Source organism: Camponotus floridanus, unplaced genomic scaffold, assembly GCF_003227725.1.
Source record: "Camponotus floridanus strain SB8 unplaced genomic scaffold, Cflo_v7.5 scaffold6, whole genome shotgun sequence".
In the NCBI taxonomy this organism is placed as follows: Eukaryota; Metazoa; Arthropoda; class Insecta; order Hymenoptera; family Formicidae; genus Camponotus; species Camponotus floridanus.
Window position 1 is genome coordinate 766,777 of NW_020229769.1, and position 26,662 is coordinate 793,438.

Consider the following 26,662-nt stretch of genomic DNA (forward strand, 5'->3'; position numbering starts at 1 on the left):
AAAGTGGGAGGGACAGGCGGAAGAACGATTCGCTAGGCGGAAGTCGGAAATGTGCTCCGGAACCTTCAACAATCCCTCGATGAAACTATTGGTCATCCGCGACGCAATACCGGATACGCCGGATCTAATAACTCATCCGCCCGGCTGCTGCTGCCTGATCTCCTGCTCCCGATATTTCCCCCCCGTTCCTCTATTTCTTTCTCTCTCTCTCTCTTTCTCTTGTTTACTCCGTATGACTCTTATTTGCTACCCACGCTTCGTCTTTGTCTTTTTTTTTTCTCTGTACGAGCTCTTTACGGGCTCTCTCTTTTTATTCGCGAGCGTTTCTCCTCGCTTCCACGCATTGTTCATTTCGACGGTGATTGCAGATAATGTCGTCGAGCCGGAAAATAATATCGGTGTCGTTGCGTCGTTGTATTGTGACGTAGTAACAATGTATCTCCGCCGATTCGGCTGCGTTACCATTGTTGAGATCGGTGTGATCGTAAATGCTATGATTAAAACGGTAATGGCAACAATTGCGGAAATCGTTTGGCATTGTTGCGCATCGCTTATTTGGATTTACGTTGCATTGTCAAAGCGCGCGTGCCGTAATTTACATTGTATATTTCTGACGTTATATCCATGCGCCAGTGTCAAATATAATAATAATGACGACAATAATAATAGAAATATAATGCATACGAGCTCATATTAATATTTGAAACAATATCGCTTAAAATCTGGATTTGCGCGGAGATTTTATAATTTGATATTAATGCGATATGTTTATAATGTATGATAAAATATTGCGGAGAGAAACAGAGAGGAGGAGAAAGACAGAGACTGCACGTGTATACAAATCTAAATACGACTGTGATACAAAGTATAATTAATCTTACTCTATGGGTATTGTATTAACATCATATCGTACATGTAATAAATTTATGATTCTTTTCAGGGTTCGACAATCATAATGATAGCATACATTATCGCAAAATTAACCTTGTCACTTCAATGTTGAACTACCGCGCTGTCAGTAGATCATTTATCACAATGAAATCTGAAACGCATCGCTAACGCAAAGTCACCGGCATAGGACAATCTTGACGCGTCTCGTTGTTCGAATCTCGGTTTTGTACAACATCTGAATGAATCGGCGCCGTGATATACGACGCGATGTAATTGTAGGAATTTAATCAATCAGAGACACATCCGGACGCGCGAGTAAAAGGCACCTCAAAGTAACTCGGCAAGTCGAATTAAGTCTTCTAGGGAGTCTCATTTAAGATAAACCTAGTCGGCGCGAAGGAGCGAACGAGAATAGAAAGGAGCAAAATCACTAGCACTGACATTGTCCTCGTCTCCGTTAGATGATAAAACGGTAGGACTACTATCCTAGATTTCGTAGCATCTTCTCTCCCGCGCGCCTTCTATCCTTCTCGTTCTCCCAGCTCTTCATCGTCTTCGTTCCTCCATTCCTCTCGCTATGGTACACTTCGCGAATCGCACGAAAACTCGCCCCCTTTTACCCTCTCCACTTATCCGCACACAGAAGCGATACTTGTGCGTGTACACGAGAGTGCTCGCACACAACGTTCACCCGCGCCCCTCTACCATCCTCCCGCGACCCTCTCTGATATATAGCCCCTCGGAGGTCGATGACTTCCGCTATTTTTCTTCCGCTGTCTCCAGCAAGCAACTTCCCTTTCCTAACGTCCACCCCGCTCGCCCGGTCGTTTCGGTTCTTTCCGACGTTCTCTGCTCGCTCTACTCGGATATCCACTAACCGTGCGCGGACATCGATCGGTCCAGCTGCCGCTACGAGGCACGGGCATATCTCATCCGCGAAACGTCCAGGAAACGTTGGCAACGAAAATCATCGGGGGGTAGAGATCGCGGGCAAAAAGCCGCTCGCGCGAATGCTCGCCCCGTGACACATTGAATAGCGAAATTCATTCATGCGTAAAATCTACTCTACGACCTTTTCTTCTCTTCTTTGAATAATAATGATTTACGTAAGCTATCTTAATCGCTGCCATAAAATTCACGCGAGCTTCACGAGATTCAAGAGAATCGCTATGGTTCGCGGGGTGGTTGGGAAAGATGAAATGCAAAAAAATCGTACTCAAACGAGGAATGATTTCGTACTAATTGTGAATCGCAATAGCTATTCGGGGAATGACCGACGACCGGAATGTCGCGCAATAATGCGCACTGTCGAAAAATGCTCCAAAATTGGAAACAAAGCGCCGGTATCGAGGAGGGAAAATATTGCGCGCCGACAATTGAAAACAACGCAAACGAGTCGCGTCGAAGTACCGGTCGGTAATGAATACATAAATCACGATTATTGCGAGGTAGCTTTTTTCTCGCGTTAGACGCTGGTCGACGGATCGGGAACAAAGGGAGGAGGGGCGGGACATACGAAGCGGCGAGGACAAAGAAGCTACTGCATTTATGGATGATCGTCCTTGTGACAAGCCGAAATTAATTTGCCCCACTCTTCGGGCTCGCGGCGGCGTTGGCATATTTTAACCCAGTTCTTCAGCCTCGATTTTCCCCTTCCTCCTTTCCATGGCGCGCCGGTGCCCTCGTGAATTGACATAAATTTCTGCCAGCGCGACGCGCGTTGTACCGCGATTCGCTAAACCCGCCTAGTCTTCCCGATAAAACCTGATGAGCGCTCGCGACTGACTGCCTCCTTAGTTGACGCGATAAATAATTAATGACCGAATGATGAGAGAAGAAGAATATTGCTCGCACTGTCCATAAACCACTTAATATTTATAAGATACGAAGCATAAGGAATTAAGAAGATTCTCTTTATAGGAGTATATATTATCGCGTCTTATATACGTACGACATATTTAGATATTTTAATTAATCCGTAGGCTATAAATTATGATAATCGGGCAATGTAAGCGAATCTACGACATTGCCGTCTGCGTCGTTTTGCATTTTGCTTCGAGCATAAAAAAACCAATAATGACGATCGACCTGTGATCAAATTCATTTTTTTTATCAATGCTAATGAAATGAAACGACGATTATTATTATTAACGAGCTATTATTATTAAAGTATAAGACACATTAATTATATTTAGAATGTTACATCTATCTCTGCTAATTTTTACAACTTGTGCGAATGCCGGATGATAACAAGACTTTCTCGAGACTTTATGTATATGCAAATATTTAAATTTCCAAGTCGATAAAATGTAGAAATTATAAATGCAATAATGTATAAGAGTAACAGTAACAACAGATAAAACATACGCATACAATACGTGTCGTTATTAAAATTTAATACGAAACTATTAAACTCGCACCTGCTCTTCATTTTAACACGACACGTCCAGCCGTAAGTGTGATCCGCGCGGATTATAGGAACCATTCCTAACAGTGTCAATAAACAGAGGGTTATGAGAACCACAAATGTCTCGGAAGTGTCTCTCCTTACGATAGACATAAATAAGCCTCGACGGCGGTGGCTAGCTAGTCGTTTAAATGTCGCGCGATGGGAACCTCCGTTTCGTCTCCAATAAACGCGCGATATAATTCGTCGTGGATAACGATTTTCCTCGACTCTTTCCGGGTAAAATCGATCCCAGAACCGATACCACACGGTGTAATTACTTAGCGTGCCATTCCTTAAGAGAACTCTGGCCAACTCGGCCCCAAGTAGAGATGAAATGCACTTTACAGACAACTTTATTTCACGTCGCGCGGGCGCGGAACCTCCGGCCGATGGGCGATAAAAATACTTAATAGCTAGTCAACTTCGTCAATATGTTCCTCCTGCGCTGAACTTGCTATCTTTTCTTAAGCGCGTCTCTCTAAAAACCAAGAGTAGTCTCGCACAAGTCTCGCACATCATCGACACGATGCACATTTTACATAAAAGTCCTTTATCAAGCTTGTTGCAGCGGCAACCGATGTTGCTACGTTCGATTGAATAGTCCATCAGCCTCGTTAATGCATGGCGCTCTCCGACTCGGCTTTTACCGCAACGAGCGATTGATTACTACGCAGATTCTCACGTATTTCACGCATGTCTATAATGCACGTCAAATTAACGAAAAGCGAAATCACTCGATGAATTCGCAATTTAATTTAACGCGTTACTTATGAATGTTACATTTCAAACGTCAAATTTTTTGGTCCATTATTTATTCCCAGAGATGACAATATCTGAAATGAAATATAATTGACAAACGACTTAATTTCGAAGGCACGTGGTGCACGATCCGCGAATCTTGAATCCGATGCTCGCTAAAGCCACTTAACAGTCCAGCGAATATGGTCGATGCGTTTTCACGATACCGATCTTTTTCTTTTTTCACGGCGTTCGGCGATGCCAGCCAGGTTCCTTCCTGGTCGCCATTATCGTGGTAAAGCCTTGATGGCGAAAGTGGTCTAGGGGCAAACGGTCAACGAGACTGGAGATGAGATAGAACAGGCTATTATGGCTACGCCGATAAGATAGGGCTACCCTTCGTGCTACGTGGAAGCTCCAGGCCTTCTGGGTATGGCTTGATACACCGGACGCGATCCACGCCATGAAAAATCTCGCTGGTGGAGTGGAAAGCGTATAGGAGAGAGAACAAGAGCGAGAGAGAGAAAAAGAGGTTCGAAGAGCGAGGGGGAAAGGGCGTTGTCCAGCGCCCTCGAGAACTCGGACCTTATCTTTTCATACCGATCGTGACCGTCCAAGACTTCATTTCCGTGTCCAAGCGGCTCCCGCCCTCGTGCCAATTTATATATATACATATATATTTGTATATACGTGCACGTACCTAGCTATGCGTAACGAGAAATGTGTGGACCCTAGGTTCGTTTACATGAAATGGATCAAAGTTCGGCAGTTAGGGGAGGCGACCGCGAGTTATTGTTACATTCAGCCGAGTATTAGCGGCTCGCGATACCGCCGGCAGTTTCTGGCGCTTCGTAATTACGCGAGAGCAATGGGCTGCACTAAAGGTCGTTATTGCCAGTTCGTAATATTCGTCATATATTAATCTCTTGATTATAACATGCTATATAATATTAGGATTCTGTACATGAAATACAATGAATGATATAAGTGAAGAAAATAAACGAATGAAAAATATAAACGATGTATTGCGAATGATATTTACAATTTATCGCGCATATATTTATGTGATTATATAATGCTAGCAGCCGTTATTTTGTAAAATATATAATAATACTATAAATGTTTACTGTTTCCTATTGGCAATGTTTCTTCATTTGCAGCGAAAAGGACCAATTTGATAGGACTTCCATCGAGCGTCTTTACGCGCCGAGCTCAACGAAACGTTGATACGAACGAACGGAACGCAATTTCCTCCGTTAAGCCCGGCCGTGTCCTGGTTATGCTCTCCCCATGGTGCTGTACGGCAGCAAATAATAACATTTCTATAAGTCGGTCGTTTGTATTCGACGACTGGCGCGCATGCACCCCATTTCAATTAACGTATGATCTATGTCGTATGAGGACCCGTTCCGGCACCTTTCAAACGTTAGGGCCGTAATGCGCGGGGGATCGGCTCTCTAAGTAACTCTATATCACGTCTACGTGACGCGAAACGTAGAGAAAAAAGACCTTGGCGACGGTCGATGGGGACACGACGAGGGAAGAAATCGTCTCTACTTGGGCCGCTCGAACGAGCTCGTTCATCCTGCTCTTCCTTTCAACTCAGACTTTCCTTCGGTCGTTCCGGCTTCCACAGTACGGTCGAGTTTGCGTTTAAACGAATTACGCGCAGTTGGAAAGCTGTCAGATAAATCAGTCGCGCGGTTTGTTCGCTTATAATGTACCGGAAGTAGAAATTTCCAGGATAAATAATATAATTGCGCACACTTATCGATTTAAAAATAGCTTTAAATATGCATCTTTTGAAGAGAAAAAACGGAGACTAAAAGATTTTAAAAGTGGTAGAAAATTCAGTAAGAAAAATTCGCACAAATAAGTGATGCGATCAAATGGGCGGCCGTCCATTTAAGCGGAATCAAATGGTATCGGTCGAAATCGAACGCGTTTCGACGCATCAGCGTCGGAGCGACCATCGAGCAGTCCATGTCGGCGCCTCCGGTGACATTTTAGGGGATCCACCGTGCAATTTCTCCCGATTCCCGACCCCAGAACATCCATTTTATTTAGCGCGCCAAGGTCCACGGGGGACGTTAAATTCGACGGTGGAGCTTTCTTTTTTTCTCCGTCGACCGATATCCCATCACTGCCAGCCGGAACGTTTACAGCAGGCCGGTGTCCAGCTAGAATCCACAATCCTTCTCTCCCTCTCTCTCTCTCTCCCTTTCTTTCTTTCATTCCTTTAAGCCGAGTTAGCCGTATACGGAATGGCGAGGGAAGAAGGGGGCGAAAACGAAGGAAATAGAGAGATTGCCGATGTACGAGGATAGACGAAGAAAGGTGGAGGGTGGACTGTCTGGACCCACCCCGAGATGGACACAGAGAATCGCCATTACAAATTGACAACCTTGATTGATGGTCCTCGCGGAAGGGACGACGCTGGCCGATCCGGTGGCTGAGCAGAGGAGGAAGGATCACGACGAACGGCGAAAAAGGGAACGTTAAGGGGAACGAGGGGTTGAAAAAGACCGGGCTAAGGGGGTTGGAGTAGCATCGACGCGAGGAGGGGGGGGGGATAAGGACAGCGGCCAAGTGAGATGGAGTGGATGTGCTATATGTTGGTTTGGTTTAGCTCATTCCGGAGATTCTGCTCCAAGGGACCGTCGCCAGCTAGATAGCGCGTTCCGCAAATCAACGTGGTTATATCCATCGGAGAGGGGAAGGGAAGAAAACAGAAAGAGAGAGACGAAAGGACCGAGTGACGTTATCGAGACCGAGGTTTTCGGCGAATGCGTGACGAATGATCCGCGACTAGATCTGTACGAAAGTAGGGTCCGTTTCTGTGTTACATCGCTAGACACAATACTCGATGCTTTTTGAATTATTTTGTACGATAAAAGTATTTTAAAAAACGATTAGAATTTTTTCTTAATTATAATTTATCGATGCATTATTTGTATTTTATTTATATTTAAAAAGAAGAAAATACATGAAGCGAAAATTTATTCAGTAAACGAGCTGGAATATATCGAAATAACCGATCGTAAGTATAATTATCCACCGATAGATAGAAAGACGAAACGGCTGTCATAAATGACAATCAAGCTTCCGCGAAAGCCAAAGAAGAGGCGTCGAATGTAACGAGAAAGATGAGATGATGCGAAAGTGATTTGCCAAAGAACGAAAAAGACAAACGACGCAAACGCGATGATCAACGACTCTCGCGCGTCTCATCTTGATCCTCGGGCTCGATTGCAGACGGAATGCGGCGAATAATAAGCGAAAAACCGACAATTAAGACACCGCCGATGGACACGTCGCGACTGTCTTCTTCGAAAATCCTCTCATGCGTTTAACACAAACGCCAACTCGTAAAACCGAAAGAACGGAGAAGGTAAGCGCACGTAGATGAGCGATGTTTATTGAGATTATGGCAAGAGGCAATTCGTGGGAAGTCGTTTATTGCCGACGAGGAGGAGGAAGACGACGATAGCGAGCCTCGGTTACTTGGAAAGAGTAATTATTCGCGCCGCGCAGAAATGAGCCGCTACAGAAATCAGTGAATAGATCGGTCATCGTTGCGACCACCAGTCTTTCGTCAGTAGAGGCTAAACGCATCCTCCCACCGAGAGATTAACTGTCCGCGTAGTAATTGGATACTTTATGTCGACTGCAAAGGGAAACCGCTTCATTGGTGGTTTCGCTTCTTAATTATTGTCATGTCAAATATCTCGCTATATTAAACTGCATCTGGAGAGAGAGCGTACAGATTAAAATACTTATTTCATAATTATGTTTGTAACATCGCTGAAATAAATTTTAATTCAATGCACGAGCGGAAAATAATGATAGGCATTTATTTTAACAAATAATATAAAGATTATATTTATTATTTATTATTTAATTTGACAGTGACTCGATACTGATTATCTTCAAGATCAGAACGAATCCTCGAAAGAAGCTCGACAAATACATCTCGGCTACCGTATTGCGGAGGTGGGCACGACGTCTTTTATCGCGGTATCGTCACGAAATGCACCGTACGGTCGCAGCTTTATAGTACTTCGGTGCCGCTGTTACGTTTTTACTACGTCGTTCTAGTAGCACGTGAGGGGACGACGATTCTACCGACGCTGTAACTATATACAGTCTTGATGTTAGACAGCGTCGTGTATACTCGTATATGTAGCGCAGCGTATCAGAAGAACACCAACGGTACACTTTTTTCCTTCAGTAAATGTCTGCGGATTAAAGTTATTATCGCGAGAATGCAGAATTAATTTAAGAGAGTAATACGCTGCTTCGAAATATTGCAATTGGATTTTTTGTACATATGAACACCAGCAAATATGTTTTCTTAATGTATGAAGCTACCTCTTATTAATAGGTTGATTTTCTTTCGCCAAGTTTTCGTTATATCTTAATTTGAAAATTCATTTCTGCTCGTGATCTTTATCTCTTAATCGATATTTCATCCTACATTTCACAGTAATTCACGCTTCAATGTGATTAATGAAGCATACGTATTAGTAAACCGGAAACAAAAAACGATTATCGGCTGACGTGATCTCGTATAATGTATGCATAAGGCAAGTTATACACACCCGGTACTTCTTCAATTAAATTATTTTCATTACGAGATGCCAGTGATAATACATTATCCTGCACTGTATCCTCTCTACGCTCTCGGAAGTGTATTACCCGAGTGTATCTTTCCTTGGAGCACAACTTCGTGATACAAGTTCTCTCCGCGCGATATAAACCTAATAGAATCTCGCGCGAGAGGGACAGCTTGTACGTCGTAAAACGATGCGCCGCGGATTTATAGTTTATAGTGCCTACGCGACACACGGCCGTGTATGATTGAATGGGGGGAGGGTGGATTTAAAAGGGATCGCGCTTTTATGAGACGCATTAGGAACGACGACGACGTGGCCTGCGAAGGTTTACTGCCCGTGTACATGCGCGCAAAACTAATTTTATACTAATTTCAGCGAATCTCGTTACTACAAAAGATAATCGTCTAACTCCATTTAGATATCCGCCATTAAAAGAACTTTAAATGTGACTTGTTGGAAAGAATCGCGACTGATTAGAATACTAAATTGAATGACGCGATATTTTCGATGTATTCCAGAGACAGATTTACTCTCAAATATATATTCTATTTCGCACGCAGATCAAGAGGGGACAAACAACATTAATCTTTAGTATAATTTCTCGTTCTGATACATCGTAGAAAAATTGCACCCTGCATCATGAGATAAAATATGTAAATCAAGGATTTGGTTACTTGTAGCCTCTACGCGAGTACTGATTATCGTATAAGTTATTATCAACAATTCAAGGTGTCAGCGATATATTTTTCATCGATGTCGGAATATCGGAATGGGAGTTAGAGCGAAAATCGCAGGCGTTCGCATACTTTATGTGTTTGCGAAATGTGGGACAAGCTCGAGTATTAAATTGAAATACCAAGCAACCACGCGCGACCCACGCACGTCGAGAAGAGATTCGCGCGGTTGCATTCTTCGCGAATCGCAGATACGGATCGTTAAGGAGAGAGCGAGGTGAATCACATAAATTCATTGATTGCGATGGCTTTTGCAACCGTTATCGGCGATAAGCAAAAATTCCTGCGCGGAGCGCGTTACTCGCGCGCGAGAAATTCTTGCTGCAGAGAGCCTCTTTCGTCTCGGAATAATAATAATGCCCCGCGGGCCGTGAAGTCAATATGGAGCAGCTGCGATCCGCGTAATGAAAGTATGATTGATGATCCGACCGACGCGCATCATTAACTCGACACGGAGGAGCGCATCGAGCCAGGATATGCATGCCTGCGAGTCGTGCACCTTGTTGTCGTCGGCGTCTTGAGTCGCATTCTGAATTAACGTGACTCCGTCCTAATACGATTTCTCGCGGGACTCGCGTGAGAAAAGTCACGATGCAATTCGAGACTATGTGCGGACAGACGGTGGTGTGCTCGTGGGACTACTGCGTAATTAATGGACGAATTCGCTTAGGAGAAATGAGGAATACGATAAGGAAGAGAAATAAAATGTTATAGCATCTCATAAGAGATATGTACCTATTAATACCTCCTTGTTTTTTGAATAAACGGCAGAATATTTTAATAATCATTGTAGACTGCAAGTTGATTATGCAACTCGATTCGATATTAAGAATCAAGAAATTTGAAATTTATATTTAACGATCGATGAAATTAAAACGTCTGAGACTGATTTTGATCGATAGTGTAAAATGCGATCAAAGGAGGAGTAACGGTTTTATCGTGTACGGTCACCGATCACGGGGGACCGGGAGCGTTTGAAAGATACATTTATCTCGTTTCCGCTGGAACAAAATCTGCCCTGGGGCCTAATGCTTCGGCTATTAAGCTTTAATGGACTGCTGATCGTCGATGGAGAGCAGGAAAGGAGCAGGTGGGGAAGGGACACTGTCCCGGTCTCCGAGGAATTGGAAAAATGGTCGAAGTCGCGAGGTATACGAACTCGAACGTTCACGATATAGCTATTCTTTTCTTTCTTCCTCGCTCTCTCTCTCTTTCTCTCTGTCATCTTCTTTTTTCGTGTCCATTTCCGCCCATGCGAAAATATCTCGCGTGTCATTCTTTGACCGCGATAATCGAGCGGAACGAGAGGACGCGATGTGGCAGGACGCTCTCGCGAAATGTCATCGATTTCAATCGCGCGCGAAAGGTGTGCTCTTTCTGGTTAGGCGAAACTGGTTTCCCTGGTCGTGGAGGGAGCGTGCGAGAAAACGGAGACGACGGTATCGGCGAGCGGAAGGGCTGGAAAGGTCGTGGGTCGCCTGTTTGTGGCACGATGGAGCTGTGATCAGGATTGACTCGGGATGATAATCTGGCGAAACACGGGTTTCCACTTTACCCGATGCGGACGGCGACGTTTGGGTAGCCCCTCTCCTTCTCTCTCTCTCTCTCTCTCTCTCTCTCTTGTTATCCTTGTCCCTTGATACTCACGAGATCCCCCTCTCGTCCACCTACTCTTTCCTACCCGTCATCAGCCTCGCGAATATCTCTTTAGCCACTGCTCGAATTCGTTGGCAATACACACATGCCTCGCGATTATCAATGTCGCCGACTTTGTCGCAAAGAAAACATTGTTGACTAACGAAAATAAAAAGATATAAATGTCAGTTTATTATTTAATATATGCAGAAAGAATTGAAGTGAAGCTTCTAAAATCTAGTCAGAAAAGAATTTTTTGTTTTCCGCAAAGATTTCATGCGACAATCGACACTATCGTGATCCATCGACTTGCGCTATAGACCGACTTACAACATCGATATAACACGCTGGCGAGTTTGAATAAAGCCTGGCGCGCGGAGACATTTATGGCGCTCACAGGAAAGATTTTCACAAAGCACTCGAACGTTTAGTGCACTTTGGTGCACGATACATCTTCTATCCGCGTACAAAAGCTCGAGAACGAACTGCGGGCCATCATTTGCAGAAGTCCTGTGAAAAGTGCGTGCGTCGAGAAAGAGAGCGGAAGAAGAGAAGAAAAGTACGGGGAAAAAGAGAGCAATTCCTTGCCATCCCAGAGAGCGAGTTCCGTGGATACATTCAGATGGTGAATGGCGGATAAAGCGCCCCTAAAGCCCAGTTTCGGCAGAGCAAACAACCCGTAACTCAGTGAGTGTTTATGAGGGGGCCAGTCGTAAAAATACGAGGTGAATCTCTCTCTCTTTCTTTTCTTTTTCTCTTTCTCTCTATGTTTCGACCGTTTAGTCAGCCCACCCTCGAACTTTTCCTCGGGCGATCTTTTCCGCGACGCTCGACGCGGGACAAAGACGCGGCCGACCACGGATAAGGACGTAAGAAAAAGACAAGCCAGGGCACGGCCAGGAGGATGAGAGGAGTTTCCACTGCGGCGGCGGGAGCATGTTCCCTGATCGTAAAACTCGGTCTGATCACCGCTACCAATTATCCCGCCGTTATCCGAGTGTTATCCGAACGTTATCCGGGACGTTATCCACCTCTGCCCACCCTGTACTCCACGAAAGAACCCTCTCGCCATCATCCGAATCACTACGGAACCCTTGAACCCTACCCAAGAGAAAGCAAGAGAAAGAGAAAAGGATATAGAAGGAAAGAAAGAGACGGGAAGAGAGAAAATGATTCCACCCTAAACACGAAGGTCCGTTGTTGTCGCCTTTTACTGCAAACGAAGTGATTCCCTCCTCGTAAACGCGTCGTCTTTACAGATTACTCGACAAAGGAATACCTTTCCTTGATATCGAATTTTCAGTTTTATCGTATTGATCTATTCCCACGAAAGTAAGCAAAAGTTTTTATTTTCGCGCATGAGAAACATATGTATTAAATTAATGCATTTAGTTTATAGATAAATCGATATTTCAAAAATATTTTTAGCAAAAGTATTTTATATGTATATTTTTGAGATAAATGATTACTTTATATTATATACTCTTTATATACAAAAGATTTCAGTAAGAGATTTTCTATTAGAATGATATAAAAAGAAAATCCCTCTTTTTCTGTTGAAAATCATTGGCAGTTGTGCAAGCTGTCGTCCATTTACACAAAGTGAAAATGAACTTTGTAATAATACTTTTTAAATCGAAACAGAACGATCGTCGTGAGCGAACATATTTATCGGACACGCAAGAGAGAAGTGAATTTCAAATTTTCAACATGAGCGTGGAATGACCGATAATCGAATCGCGAAGTAACTTGATTTGAAACGACGGATATTGCGAATGTACAAATATACACGACGCCACAGATTTCATTCGAATGAAATGTCGTTTATTGAAGAATGATTTCAAGAATTTGAAATTGCGCAAAGATTGAGTATCCGTTATATCAGAAATTAAAGACAACACGGATGCACAGGATTGCTAACTAAATCGTCAAATAAATGCACTATCCGTGAAACGTCAACTGTTGATTAAATTTCCATGCCAGCTTTGATATCTAGTTAGCTACATAGTTAGAAAATTATAGACTTTATATCCTTATCCAAACATACAATATTACATATTATTTTTGCAGTTGCAAAAAATAAACTAAATTGAATTAAGTTGATTCACGGACATATATTTAGATAAATTACTCTTAAATAAATTTTTTTTGAGCATGATTTTAGATTTATAGAAAATTGTGTTAATGTATCAGATTTTTCTATTATTTGTTGTAGAATTTACAACGCTTAAAAATCAAATTTTCTAATTGAAATTTCCACTATAAAGTTATATTGAATATAACAATAAATTTTCATAGTTAAAAGTTGAAATTTTATTATATTCGAAACATTTTAACAACATGAAATTATTTTTAAATCACACAGCATTTTGACATTACTTAGTAATTTATTAGAAGTCTTATCATTGTGTACATAACAATTTCTACATTAATTAAAATTTTATAAAATTCAAGTGCCTAACTCGAAAAAAAAGTATATAAAGTACATAAAATCTTGTCGTCTTGTGTTTGTAGTATTATAACTGTGTGTATACATCTGTGTAAATATCTATTGGTAGAATTGGAATCGTCTTACCAGCTCGATTACTCTGGTCAATCATAGGTTGAACGATTCTACGCCTCGCATTAATAAACCTGAAACACAAATGAAAAGAATTACATTAATAAAATAATCGATTTATTTGATATATTTATGCAAGACACACACACACAAAATACAGTCTTATTTCGTTCGATTCTCTTACATATTATAAATTCCGTATATAAAAAGATATCTTTTATTAAGTCATTTTATTGCCCTTTTAAGAGAATCTTGAGGATTTTTCCCGTATTTTACACCGTTATTTTAACCGTTTATCTCTTATATCAAGAGAGCTTTACTTGATACGATCCGTTATCTTTGTAACAATAAAAAAAAAGTGAACGGCAACTAGTTCAAGAGATGAACGAGCAAAACCGGAAAAATCCGGTAAGAAGGAAGCGGCATCCTTGATACGTCATTAGTCGCATTGAAGAAGCTTCCATGTGAGCGCTTTCCAAACAATAGATCTGCGGTCTGTTTCGATGTTGGTCGAGGTCCAAGAGGGTGGGTTCAATACAGTATGAGATAGGAACAGGCAGGGAGAAACAGTGGTATAGGAAGAGCGAGAGAGAGTGTAGGACGACGAGCGAGTGGGACGCGAAGAGGAAGGGCGTACGTCAGCCGACGTCAGCGTCGCGGCGCCCTAATGGGCGCAGACGCCGGAAGTGATTGGGTTTCTGCTCGACTGACTCGAGCACACCCCCTTCCCATCGTGGAATACTCCGGTTCTCCGCCAGGGATAAGGAGGACATAAGCAAGCCCCCGAGGAAGCGATGGCACCCTCTCTTGTTTTGCAGCACATCTTTCTTGCTTAGTCTCACGCCTGGCCGACTCCCACCGGAGAGTCTTATGAATAATAATTATTAAACTCTCATCGCGTCTCGCTCTCGCCGCTCGGATCCTCATGCGGCACTATTGTCGCAGTCAAGGCGTAGATGGTGCTCGCAAAGTCGTGGTGTTCGGCAAGTCGCCGTAAGTCAAAGGAACTTTGTCCGACTGACTGGATGGCAAAGGACTCTTCGGAAGCGATTAGTGTACCCGTGCACGAAGGCGTAGAAATAGTCATGAATTTTGATAGCTCGAATGGATATTTCAGATATAAATGACGCGATAAATGACTCTAGATTTTGTATTCGATAATGATTATGGAATTATAATAAAACAGCGTTCTTTGAAAAAGGAAAAATTATAAATTCTTTCAACTCTATTTAAAACTTTCTTTTGAAAAAGTATAAAGAAGAGAACATTTATTCAGGCAAAAGTCACGTAAAACGCTCAGACAAGAGCAACCAACATAATAAAGTACAAAATAATAATATATGCAAAATAAAGCTTTGCGGTACCAGATATACAATGCGACGATAGTTCAAAGTCAAGGCCTCGGCTATCGTTAGATGAAAGAGTATCACCGGGCGACTATGAAGCCGAGGGACTCCCTCTCTAGCTCCCGGATACTCCTAAGCGCCTCTTTGGCGAGGTAGGCAGCGTGTCACAGCCAGCTGACTACTGCCGACCACCCCCGCTCTTTCACCGCCGCCGCTGAAATATCGCCCGAACAATGGCGCGCCATCCCCTAACCGAACCGAGAGAAAGAGAGAGAGAGAGAGAGAGAGAGAGATGTGCAGAGAAGGACGGAAACGGTGAGCGACTGCCCAAACTCTCTCTCGAAGAGTTCGACCCTGGCGAAAATAAACGAAAATATCTTCACCGTCGGAAACTTAAGCCAGCCATGTTGCGGAGATGCGATAAAATTTTTTTTACGTATAATTTTACGTATATTTCTTTCTTACATTTAATAAAAATGTTATTAAAAATGTTAACAAAAAGATTCAGAATTTAAATCATCTTATTATGATAAAATTATAATAACTTTGTTTTCCATTAATGAATCTAGTGGAAGAGCAATAAAAATTTTAATGTTAGAAAATTTTAATGTTAGAAAATTGTTAGAGAACCTAAGATATTGATCAGCATGAAACACGAGAACATAACCGTCGATGAAATAATCGTCACTTAATCGATCGCGAATCGTGGGCGAGTGGGCGAGGGGAAGAGTACGCTTCTCGTGGCAACGAGAGGGATCGCAAACGAGGTGAGCATATTGTTATCGAGGTGGTTGCCAAGTCACCCCAGATGACAAAACACTTTTCGTCGCGCCATCGTCAGGGCTTTCAGGATTTTAATGCAGTTTTGATTATGAATCTTCGAAGGAGGGAGGGGCATTTTCGCAGCACATTATGAAACGGACCTGTGGCTGGGAAAGCTTGAATGCGTTTCGATGTATAGAAGGGTCGGAGAACAAGCAGGGTTGCTTCATCATCGCCATTCGCATATTTTAACTTTGCGCAAAACGAGATATTATTAAATCGATTATTTTGAAACAGAAACGATACAAACTTTTGCTTTTACTCCTGATTGAAAAGGATAAAATATTTTCTTTTCACTCTTCCGCTTTCTAATAAAACGGATAATTTTTTTTAATCGTCATTTCGAAATGAAAAACCATTAATAACTGGCAAAGTAAATCGAACGCCGAGTGAACGAATTGAATGAGCGTCTCGGAAATCGCCGGGTGAGTTCTAAACGGAATTTCGAAGAGCGACGCGCGAGAATTATTGACAAATCGCTGACGTTCCGGGCTTACCTCGGTATCGCCGTTACTTTTTACGAGGAAAGGGGGAGCCAACGACATATGACACATTTCTGCGAGAAAAAGGCATAAAACGCAGCGCCGGGCTGGGGCGCGTGTGTCTCCCACATGACCTCCCGTGCCGTGACTAAATTTAGTGCACTTCGGGCGCATACATGAATAATGTGCTTGTATTTGCTTATACGCGCGATACAAACAGCATATATCGACTCGACCTCGGAATGGCGTTTCGGAAGAGACGTTTTAAGGATGATAGCGAGAGGCTCCGGACTTGACTTACGCTCGTCATAAAATTTTTTCTACAAGTTTTTCTCCGAAAAATCATAAAATTTTTGCTCAAGATGTGTAAATATCCGGACAATAAATTTACGTCGCGATAATAATTTTGCGATACCTTTCTCTCGTATCTAAAAAAGTTATACCTTGTGTTCCTGCATTGCCTCTTTCTTTGCGATCCTTTTTCAACCGACGCGCGACGCGGTGAATCTCATTAACCATCAAGCATCTTCGGCTCCCCGAAAAAAAACCAGAAAAATAATTTTCCTGCAGAGAAAGATATATATCTCGATAGATTATCTGGGAGAAATCTTTCCGGAATGACATGGCGGGGAGCAAAAAGCGCGAGTGAAAAGAACCTACCTCATCGTTGCGCGAGTGCGTGGACGGAATAACGATGATTACTGTCGCGCTAGCGGCATTTACTCTCCGACGGCATTCGCAATTATCGGGGAGCTTCCATTAGTTAACTGCAGTCGATACGCAGTGCACCGGGGTCCTCGCATCAAAACATCATTACTGCCCGGACACGGGAGCGCGAGAGCCGCCGTCGTACTCGCAGTAGTATTGGTAATCAATTTCGCCGCCGTACTATACCGTACTAGAGAGCCGACACGCTAATGCGAGGCCTCGGCGTTCGCGTCGCATTACGGGAAATCGAAAAGGTAGCCTCGTAATGATTACGCGTTAGAAAACGTATCGCGGGGGAGCGAGGGGCAGGTGAGTTGCCGTAAAAGGTCCGTTTTAATTAGAAATCGAACGAGAGTGCGCGAGAGGTGAAATATAATTTCCGTCGACGAGGGAGGCAGGAGAGAGATTGAAATATATGAGATGCTTAAGAGAATGGCGTTGCATTATTACTAATCGTTACGTTATCGAAATTTATTGTTATTACTAAGTTGCTGGAGATCCGTTGCTTAACACGTGTATCTAATGAGAATTTCAATCAATATATCGAGTGGAGTAATCACGATGTAATTATTTTTATCGGATCGAACCGCTACGTGAGACCTACAGCGTTAGGTTATTTGCGTAATTATCCCTTCCTGCGCCGGGAACGCAGTTAATGAGGATCTGACCTCGCAATCCAATCGGTAATCAATTTTTGCCTCTGCAGCGAATTACCACGGACTAGTCTCCCTAATGCGAATCGTTGCCGTTGTATCAGAGAAAACAGCCGTTATAGGCATTCCACAAAATGCACGCTTATTAGGGAGCGACGATACAGATGATAAAATAAAAGTAACATGCATCGTTCCACATCTAAAATCTGTCGTCGTATAAGCAACATAACAATTGTACGAAAAGCTTCGCGACCAACGAGTTAATACAACTCAGTGTTATACCTGAATTATGGAAATCTTTTTCAATTTTTTGTCGCTTCTCTTCCGAAAGTTCATTCTTTTTGTGATTTATAAGACTTATATTACCTCCAACTCGATCTGTTTGAAATTATCTGACATGTCTAACCGAGCATAAAAAAGCCAATCAACGTCCTGTTCTGGGACATTACCCTTTCTCCTTTCCTCCCGGTGATAGAGTTATAAAATTTTACGGGGCATTGACCTATCTCTCTCTTTCTCTCCGAACCTTCGTTACGTCCACCTTTTTTCAAAACAATTTCGTTGCACCAGCAGAAAAAGCTCGAGCTCGCGCGATCGTGCGAGCGGATATACATAAATCTGAGCGTTCATAAGCTTGGCGTCGCGCCGGTGCATTTACGATCGATAAAATCATTTTATCCGAATATAATGCGCCGGTCGATTCACGCGCCGCTCCCGACGAGTTCCTCCTTTTTCACTCGCCATTCCGTTCGTTTTCGCGCGGCCGATCGTGATCGCGATTTTATTATAATGCATTCGCGTCTCACCCGCGCGCGACCGGATCTCCTCCGAAAGCGCGAGCGCCCACGAACAAACGAGTCGAACCCCCGCGCAATATATAATTCCCGTTCGACAAATTCAATGAGCATTGTGGACCGTGAGCATCCTTCCACCGTGTAATCGAGTTTCCTGCAGATGTAGCCGGCAAAATCGCGGGACGTGCTCGTCCCCGCAACTCTGGAATTCGAGGGTTGCTGTCAGCCATCCAGACTGAAAATTTGCATCCGATCACGTTGCACATCGTAATGTGAATTAGATAGATATTCGGATTCTTACAAATTTTCACATCCTTCTCCTTTAATACAATATTATTATCAGACGACTGTGATTATCTTGAATTTTATTCTAATAAGAATTATTAACACATATATGTCAAAGAAATTAATCCTCTTCCTACTAATCTAATTTAATTTATCTTTTTTTTAGTTCAACACAAAGGAGAGATCGAAAGCTCAAAGAATAGAGAGAAATGAAGGGGCAGAGGTAGAAAAGAGAGAGAGAAAGAGAGAGAGAGAGAGAGAGAGAGAGAGAGAGAGAGAGAGAGAGAGAGCTATGCGACAGACGAGATCCGCATCGCAACGCGAGCAAACTACCGCCGAATTCCCGGTGGCCGCAGGGGTGTAGCGATATAAACGCCGCGGACCGGCGATCGCGCGTATCGGATACGCGTAGACAGGTTATGTGTGTCAACAAAGCGATTTAACACGCGACGTGTCACTGATAGCTCCCGCCGCCGCAGCGGCCGCATGGCTGCCTGCGCCGCATCGACGTGCTCGGCTGGACGTATGCACCTCGGCTGCGTTTAATCTATGGCTCTACTGCAACGCTTTTTCGGAAAATTCCTCCTCCCTCGCCTCCCCCTCCCACCCCCCCGCCTGCGCACCCTTTTCCCCGTCCCGTTTGCCCCCTGCCTACCTCTCCACGTTTTCCCCGTCCCGCGTCCGTTGCTGCCTCTACCCCCCTGCAAACCCCTCTCTCTCTCTTTCGTCCCCTCGGAATTTATATAATTGTTTTGCCGGGGTCGCCACTAAATCGTGTCGCGGGGCGCGATAGCGCCGGCGCGTCGTTTCGCGTTGATGTTGATGGCCGCGCACCGGTGATCTCGCCAATAAAAAGATCGAGGTATAACGTCCGTAGCGTTCGATATCTGCGTATCTATCGCGATCCGAGTGGCGTCACGCTGCTTTCTCTCGTGTCCGACCGCACGCGTGAAATCCCTTCGATTTTTGCACGCGAAATCCTGCTTTATAGTGATTGTTTTTCCGGCGCGGGCGCAACGGTCGTTAAATTTGCGAGTGCGAAGTAATTTTGACAAATTCGAGGCAAGAGCGATGGGGCGCGTTTTTTTCTTCTCTCGAGAAAAATCCCGCCCCCGTCCGATCAATTTTTACGGGTAAATCAGCACACGTTGCTGGCGACCGATTAAGTATCGTCAATTAGACTCAACGATCGTCTTAAAACGTTACGTAACAAAGTAGACCGGAACCACCTTGCAGTCGTTTCATACTAGAGCCCATCATGGATACACGAGATCCAAACTGCTCGCTTCGTCAAGTTATTGGGTCCGCAGCTGTCGCAACCCTCGATTGTGGGGTAGCGGAGTACTCTAGTCGATTGTCACCGGCCACCTCGTCGACGGGGTCAGACTCATCTCGTCGTCGTCGTCGTCGTCGTCGTCGTCATCGTCACGCCGAGGGTTGATACCATTCGATTGCGCGGCCATACCTCTAACACCCTCGCCGTCTCTATTCTCCTTCACGCGTTACGTCCCCTTGGCTATTGCCCCACAACCTGATTCTCACCCCATCCCTCCAAGTAACACCCGCGCAATGCCGGAGAGGCGTCAGCTTGTAACAGTCTCTTAAACTCCGGCTACGGAGCCACTATATGTACCAACTGCTGACGCTGTTATAAACTGCCGGTCGCACTTTCCATCTCGCTTCCTCCTTCCCTTCCCCCTTTTACCCTCCGCAATCATACGCACCACCCGCGTCGTGGAAATGGCGATGTCTCGTTTTCTCCGTGTTAACGCCGGCTGATGTAGATATTACACCGTACGTTTCTCTACATTTATCCAACCTGGCAATAGTCGACGGTCTCTTCCTATCATTTAAAAAGTCTTGTTAGAATCATCTCTTTCTTCTTATTTACTTTTTAAACAAAATTTTTGCACTTTTGAGAGTTACATTACTTGCAATAGGAAGTGATATATACCTGTGTATTATATCTTTCTGAAAGATGGAATAGATTTGAATTTTTCAAATCTATTCCATCTCTCAAAAAGGTATAATAGAATCGCGTTTTAGAATCGTATATATATTTTTTACTGAGCCATGAATGTTAACGAGTCAATATATTCGCTCTCCTAATCTGCACTTTAAATATGTACTATTCATCAGATAGCCGCTCGTTTACGGAGAGTCGGTCCGAGACCCACGTGAAACCTCGTAAGGCACTTACCACGTCACTCCTGACGCAAATGCGGTCGTTGTTTAGGCGGGTAATAGTACGGCCGTCTCATTACTCATATCGGAGCAATCCCTCTGACCGATCTCAGTCATCTCTGCGCGCGTAGTTTATCCCGGCGCGTTTATAAAAACATTTTATTTAGATTTCACGAAAACACAGAGCGTCAGGTAGACGTACGCCTCGCCGCGGAGAAGATAAGGAGTCGTTTAGATTGACCGCTCGTTCTCAGGATGGCCCTAAAGCGTCCCGTTTACCATCTCACGGTCGTGAAATCTTTTCCCTACATCTCTCTCCGCCATCAGAGACGCCACCGACGTACGAGAGCGGATATACATCCTCCGTCGGAGGTGCTGTCGCGTTTCTCATTTCAGGTTACGACTTCCTCCCCCTTCGCACAATCTCCCCGCCTCCCTTCCAGTCGTTACCGTTACCGTTACGGCGTTCACCTTACAAGCGCGTGCCCCTGCGGGCCATCCGATGAAGGTGCACGGTTTTCGACTCCGGAGATTTAGGGGCCGGGGCGATATAGAGGCGGAATAAAATATGCGCCCGCGTTTCCTCCCCTCGGAGGAACTATTCGGCATTAGAGGGAAGGAAAGAGAGGGACGAATCGAAATTTTTATCCGCGCGCGAAATAGAATGCGCGCGCGCTCACGAGTGGTTTATACGAGTTTATACCGCGGGAGGATTCATGGGGTTCTCGCGGACAGTTTTTTATATCCTTATCCCGGTCTTTCTCTCTCCTTTCCGCCGTCCCCCGCGCGACGGGGGCTCGTGTGTGCGCGGAATTTGAATCCCCTTGTAATAAAATCCGAGCTTTATGCGACGGCCTACACGATATCCTGCGCGCGTCGCGTACGGCTCGCGCACATTTACCCACAAAAAAGTGAAACGGTAGGTTACGTGTATCCGGGGAAGAGGGTGGGAGGGGAAAGGGATACCTGTCCCCGTTCGCTCGGGATATAAGCGTCGCCCGATGCACCCGGGCCACCACATCTCGCCCGGCAGATGTAAATAATACCACGAAATCGCTACCAGATGACCCTTTTTTCCTCCTTTTGCGCTTTTTCGTCCGATCACGCCCCGTTCTTCGCGCGCAGATTGTAGGACGTCGAGTGCATCGACGTGCAGTCTTGTAAATGTAAGAAAAACGGTGCAATAAATACGAGATAACAAATTCTCATTTTTTCACCTTCGATGAAAATGATGCGAGTAGATAATGGCATTACTTCGTAATTGGAGAATCATTAAAAGTGATAATATATTTTCTAGTCTTTTCTTACAATTATATGATTCACATCGCGGTTATTGAATTTATATCGTCTTTATTCTCTTCGTATCTTGATGCATTTTTTTACAAGATCGCGATTAATAAAGATAGAGAATATATTTTAAAATGGATATGACGTGAATTTCCGGCGTAGGATCAACATGCGATAAAAACGGACGAGCTCGAGCGAAACATCGGTTCTTTATGACTTGATGGCGAATACTTGCTCACTTTTGGTCGCGGCACGTCCGTCACGTTTGTACGAGGCTGTTTATAAGACGAAGAGACAGAAGAAGATAAAGAGGAGAAGGAGGAGGTAGAGAAGAAAGGGACAGAGACGACGGAGATCAACAGAGTCCTGCAAGTTCTCTGGTAATTTGTAATTCGCAGGTGGGAAGCGAAGAGATGCAAGATACCAGGAAGATTTAGTGGAGAGAAGCACGGCCGGCGAGTGGACATGGCGTCGCTTGTCCGTGGTTTTTGCGAGCGATGTACCGATGTCATGCGTGACTTTAACGAGAGGAAATTTAGAACCGCGTGATGCAATTCTTTGCGTCATCCGACGTCGTTCGCATGGCCGTTTAATAAAGATGTAGAATCGACTCGTGTTTTTCTCCGCATCTTATAGAATGTCCCCGTCAAAAGTGTATGGAATCGAATTTCATTCCAATTAATAATCGGATTGTTTTCTCGCAGAAAATATACGACGTACCGTGCAATTAAATAAATCCATCGCGTTGTTAACGGAAGCGTTTAGATATCAGGAATGTGTATACGTTTCACAACGCTCGATATTATAATTGTATTAAACTGATTAAAATTCAGCACATATGTTATGCTGATCAAATGAAACCTTTCGATGCTCAAAAATTGCGCCCGGCCTCGGATAGCATAATCTCTCATTAACTGGCACGAATTCACGTCGCGCGTGATGTAGGACAGGCAGTGCAACGCAGCATCCAGGATGGCGTATAATTACCCGGAATGGGTGGGGGCGTAAACGTTGATAGCGAAGTCGAAGTAAATCGGATTACTCGGATATCATCTGCGTAATGTATGTATGCAGGCATGTATACACGACGGCTGTATATACAGGGTGGCGCGGTAGAAAAGAGAGGGAGGGTGGTGGCAGCGACAGCAGTAGCAGCAGCAGCAATAGCAGCGTCGGCGATAGGGTGCGCTTCTCCGCTCGAGGGAAATAAGGGTGGCGCGACCCAGAGAGATAAAGGGTGCACCGAGCGGGCGGAGGGCGCCCTGGCTACGACATGTTTTTCTAGACAATTTGTTCGGCAACATTAATCACCGGGAACGCATCGCGGGGAACGAGTAGAAAGGGACCGTCGTCGGAAAGTGCCGCTGACTATCGCGATCTCCGCTATTCTTTGCGAGCATTTCGCCGCGCTTCGCGTATATACGAGAGAGAGAGACAGAGGAAGAGACGAGAGAGATGAAATTTCGCATAGGTAATCGAAACACCTAGATCTAAGGAGACGAGTTTTGCGAGCTTGTCGCGCGCGATGACGAATCGAAGCGTACATCGTAATCGTACGCATCTCGCGCGGATCGATCGAAACGTCCCAATTACGTTCTCGCGCACGTGGAGAGCGTAATTAGTGATTCGTAGAGAATGGGTTCCCGCTGGCTCGCGAAAATTACACTCCTTATCGAGCGTGCGCTCGTAACTTCAGATTAATCCGCATTTATATTTTAAGCCGCCGTGCACCGGCCACGTACTCGAAGCAGCTGCAGCGACGTCGCCTCCTCCGCCTCCGCCTCCTTTGCCGCCACGGAAACTCTACGGACGCAACACACAATACCGTGAGATGATTATCTGGAAAACTAATTTCGCCGACGCGCGTGTTGCTGCCCGCCGCCACCCTCCGCCGCCCGTACATTGCCCTTCGGCCCCCTCGCTGCTGCATCGCAGCTTAGGTCTGCATGGCGCAGCTGAAGGTGGCGGACAGCGAGAGACGAGAGCGGGCATTGTTGCAATCAAAGCCGAGAAAGAGATGATTAGTTGTTGCCAGCGGTCCTTTCGCCCTCGGCCCTTCATCTCTCCCCCTATTCGCCCTATCTAGAAAATTACTAATTTACTAAGTCAATTAAGATGCTAATTTGACGCTTTTGCAATACCTCACGCACTCTCCAATTACTTTGTACTTATTATTATTTCTTTATTAGTAAAAGATTAGATAATATTGATAAAGAAATACCTTTCTTTAAGATTAATAAGGTAATTAATCAATTCGAAATATCGATTGTTTTAATAGCAATAATATCGTTAATTTTGTTTTTCCTAATCGCGTTTAAAAAAAAAGGATTCTTGACTTTTTACAGAATGCTCCTCGGCAAAAGTAATTTATTTCGGAGAATGTACGAGCAATTTACTTATCGCCACTGAGAATGTATTCCACATGACCGCTCGCTTTCCGCTGCCGGTATCCCTCCGCTGACATAACGCACAGTAATTTCCTATAAGTCCAGAACGAGCATGCGTGAGGGCAGAAATTTCGACGTGCACGGCGCGCGTGCACGCACGTTCGGCACGAGGCTATTTGTAATTTTCATTATCTCGACGTAAAGGGGAACATTTAGGTGTCGCGGCACGTAGGGAGTTAATAGGGAAACCGGTCCTTTGGGGGGTGGGAGCGCAGGCCGTTCGTTTTTGGGGGGTTGATACGCATTGTCTTTCTCTTTCACGGTCTCCTGCGAATAATTATCATGTGCAGCGGAGACAGGAACATCTCTATAGAATAGTTTTCTCCTTCAATGTTTGAAATGTTTGAATTTTTATTTGACAAAATTAGGAGCAGTTAATATGCATATAAAAGGATTAAATATATATGTAAATTATAACTATTAGCGATAGCAAAATATACATCATAGAGAAACAGGATTACTAGAAGAAAATTCGCTCTCTCGCGATAGGATATTCAAGAATTTGTTATTATCCTACAACAAACGAGAATCCGCTAAGAATTCGTAGTTGAAATTCGCGACGGTGGTCGTTCGAGACAGCTCTGCGTGATCCTCGATGGCCGGCTACTCCCGTTTGTTGATTCCGAGCGCAACGCTAGACGTCGTTCTCGGACGCAACAACAATTTCCCAAAATCTGACGAAATTGGCCCCCAAGGCCAGTGGAATGGGGAAACATGGGACGGCCACGTAACGGCGTTTATTGGCTGCTTTAAGGCCATTTCTATGCGCGACACATTGTCGCTAAATAACGCGCGAGAGCCGATTCGCCCTCCGCCACCTCTCGTGCACCCTCCAACCCTCCAAGATTTCTCCATTGCTTCTCTCTCCCTCTCTCTCTCTCTCTCTCTCTTTCTTCCCCATATTCTCCATACGCTTGCAGGTTTAGTCGTTGATGTAGCCGTTTGTGTGCGACAAAAGCTGCTGCATGAGATACGGCGAAACGGACCTCGGCCAATATGCGGGCAAAAGCCTTTCAGATTCGAGGAAGGAAGATTGCACCGTTGTCCAGCAGAAATTCCGCGATAAAGGAAGGAAGGAAGGAAGGAAGGGTATGAAAGGATAATAATACGATAATTAGGAAAACCACAAAAGATATCGCATGTAATGCTATGAATTGTAATACTGTAAGCAACGTTCGTAGAAAATATAGATATTATTAGTAGAAATAATTTCTAAACAGCTTGATCGTTAAGATAACAATTCCCGTATTATTATTCTTTGAAGATAAAATTTCGTACATTTTTTTTGAAACACTGATACTTGGAAATTAATAGTATCTAATAATGAAATATATTTTATATATTTTATATATTTTATATATTTAATATATTAATAGTATTTAATAATGAAATATATTTTCCAAAATTTTTAAATTTTCCAAAATTTTTAAATTTTTACACGATTAGCAAATCACAAATAAATTGGAGTTTAGTGCTCTAATCATTTTCTATCGGTCATCGGTCCGTGCAAAAATCGGTTTGTGCAAAAATTGCTATTCGAATGATTGAAAATGCATAGGGATAAAGAATCGCGACGCGTGTTTGATCCGCCATCACGACGCAACTGCGCCACTCCAACACATTAGGAGCAGAGCATAAAGCAATTTTCTGTCCATCGTCCCTCTTTACCGTGCATCCTCTGCCGAGGACGCAAAATTACTCACACGTAACACGCACCGGACGGACACATAGGCGGGCACATAACGGCGGGATGACTGTGAAAGGGTCGAACTCACTCATCCCTCCATTCCGCGCGGCCATGTTAAGCGCATGGCGAAGGGGTAATTTTCATTTGGGTGTAATCGCGCTCGCAAAACTCCATCACACTTTCCTAATAGAGCCCATGAGGGAACACACGAGGCGAATGGCTCTTCGCGCGCGACCGTTATGTCGTACATCGACTTTGACGTTATATTTCTGTATTATTCTACGCGCGCACGGCGAGGTTTACTATGAAAACACGCGAGTAGATGGGTTGAAAAATTAAGTAAA

At 44.2% G+C, this 26,662-nt stretch overlaps 1 protein-coding gene across 4 annotated transcripts in view; it reads right to left on the reverse strand.

Annotated features, from left to right (window-relative positions):
- LOC105252077 (homeobox protein homothorax) overlaps positions 1-26,662 on the reverse strand; it is a 376,959-nt gene that overhangs the window by 8,040 nt on the left and 342,257 nt on the right. For all 4 annotated transcript variants that reach the window (XM_025413054.1, XM_011259291.2, XM_025413053.1 and 1 more), the window contains exon 12: positions 13,639-13,697. In XM_025413054.1, the coding sequence (XP_025268839.1) occupies positions 13,639-13,697 (59 nt within the window). The remainder of the gene's footprint in view (positions 1-13,638; positions 13,698-26,662) is intronic.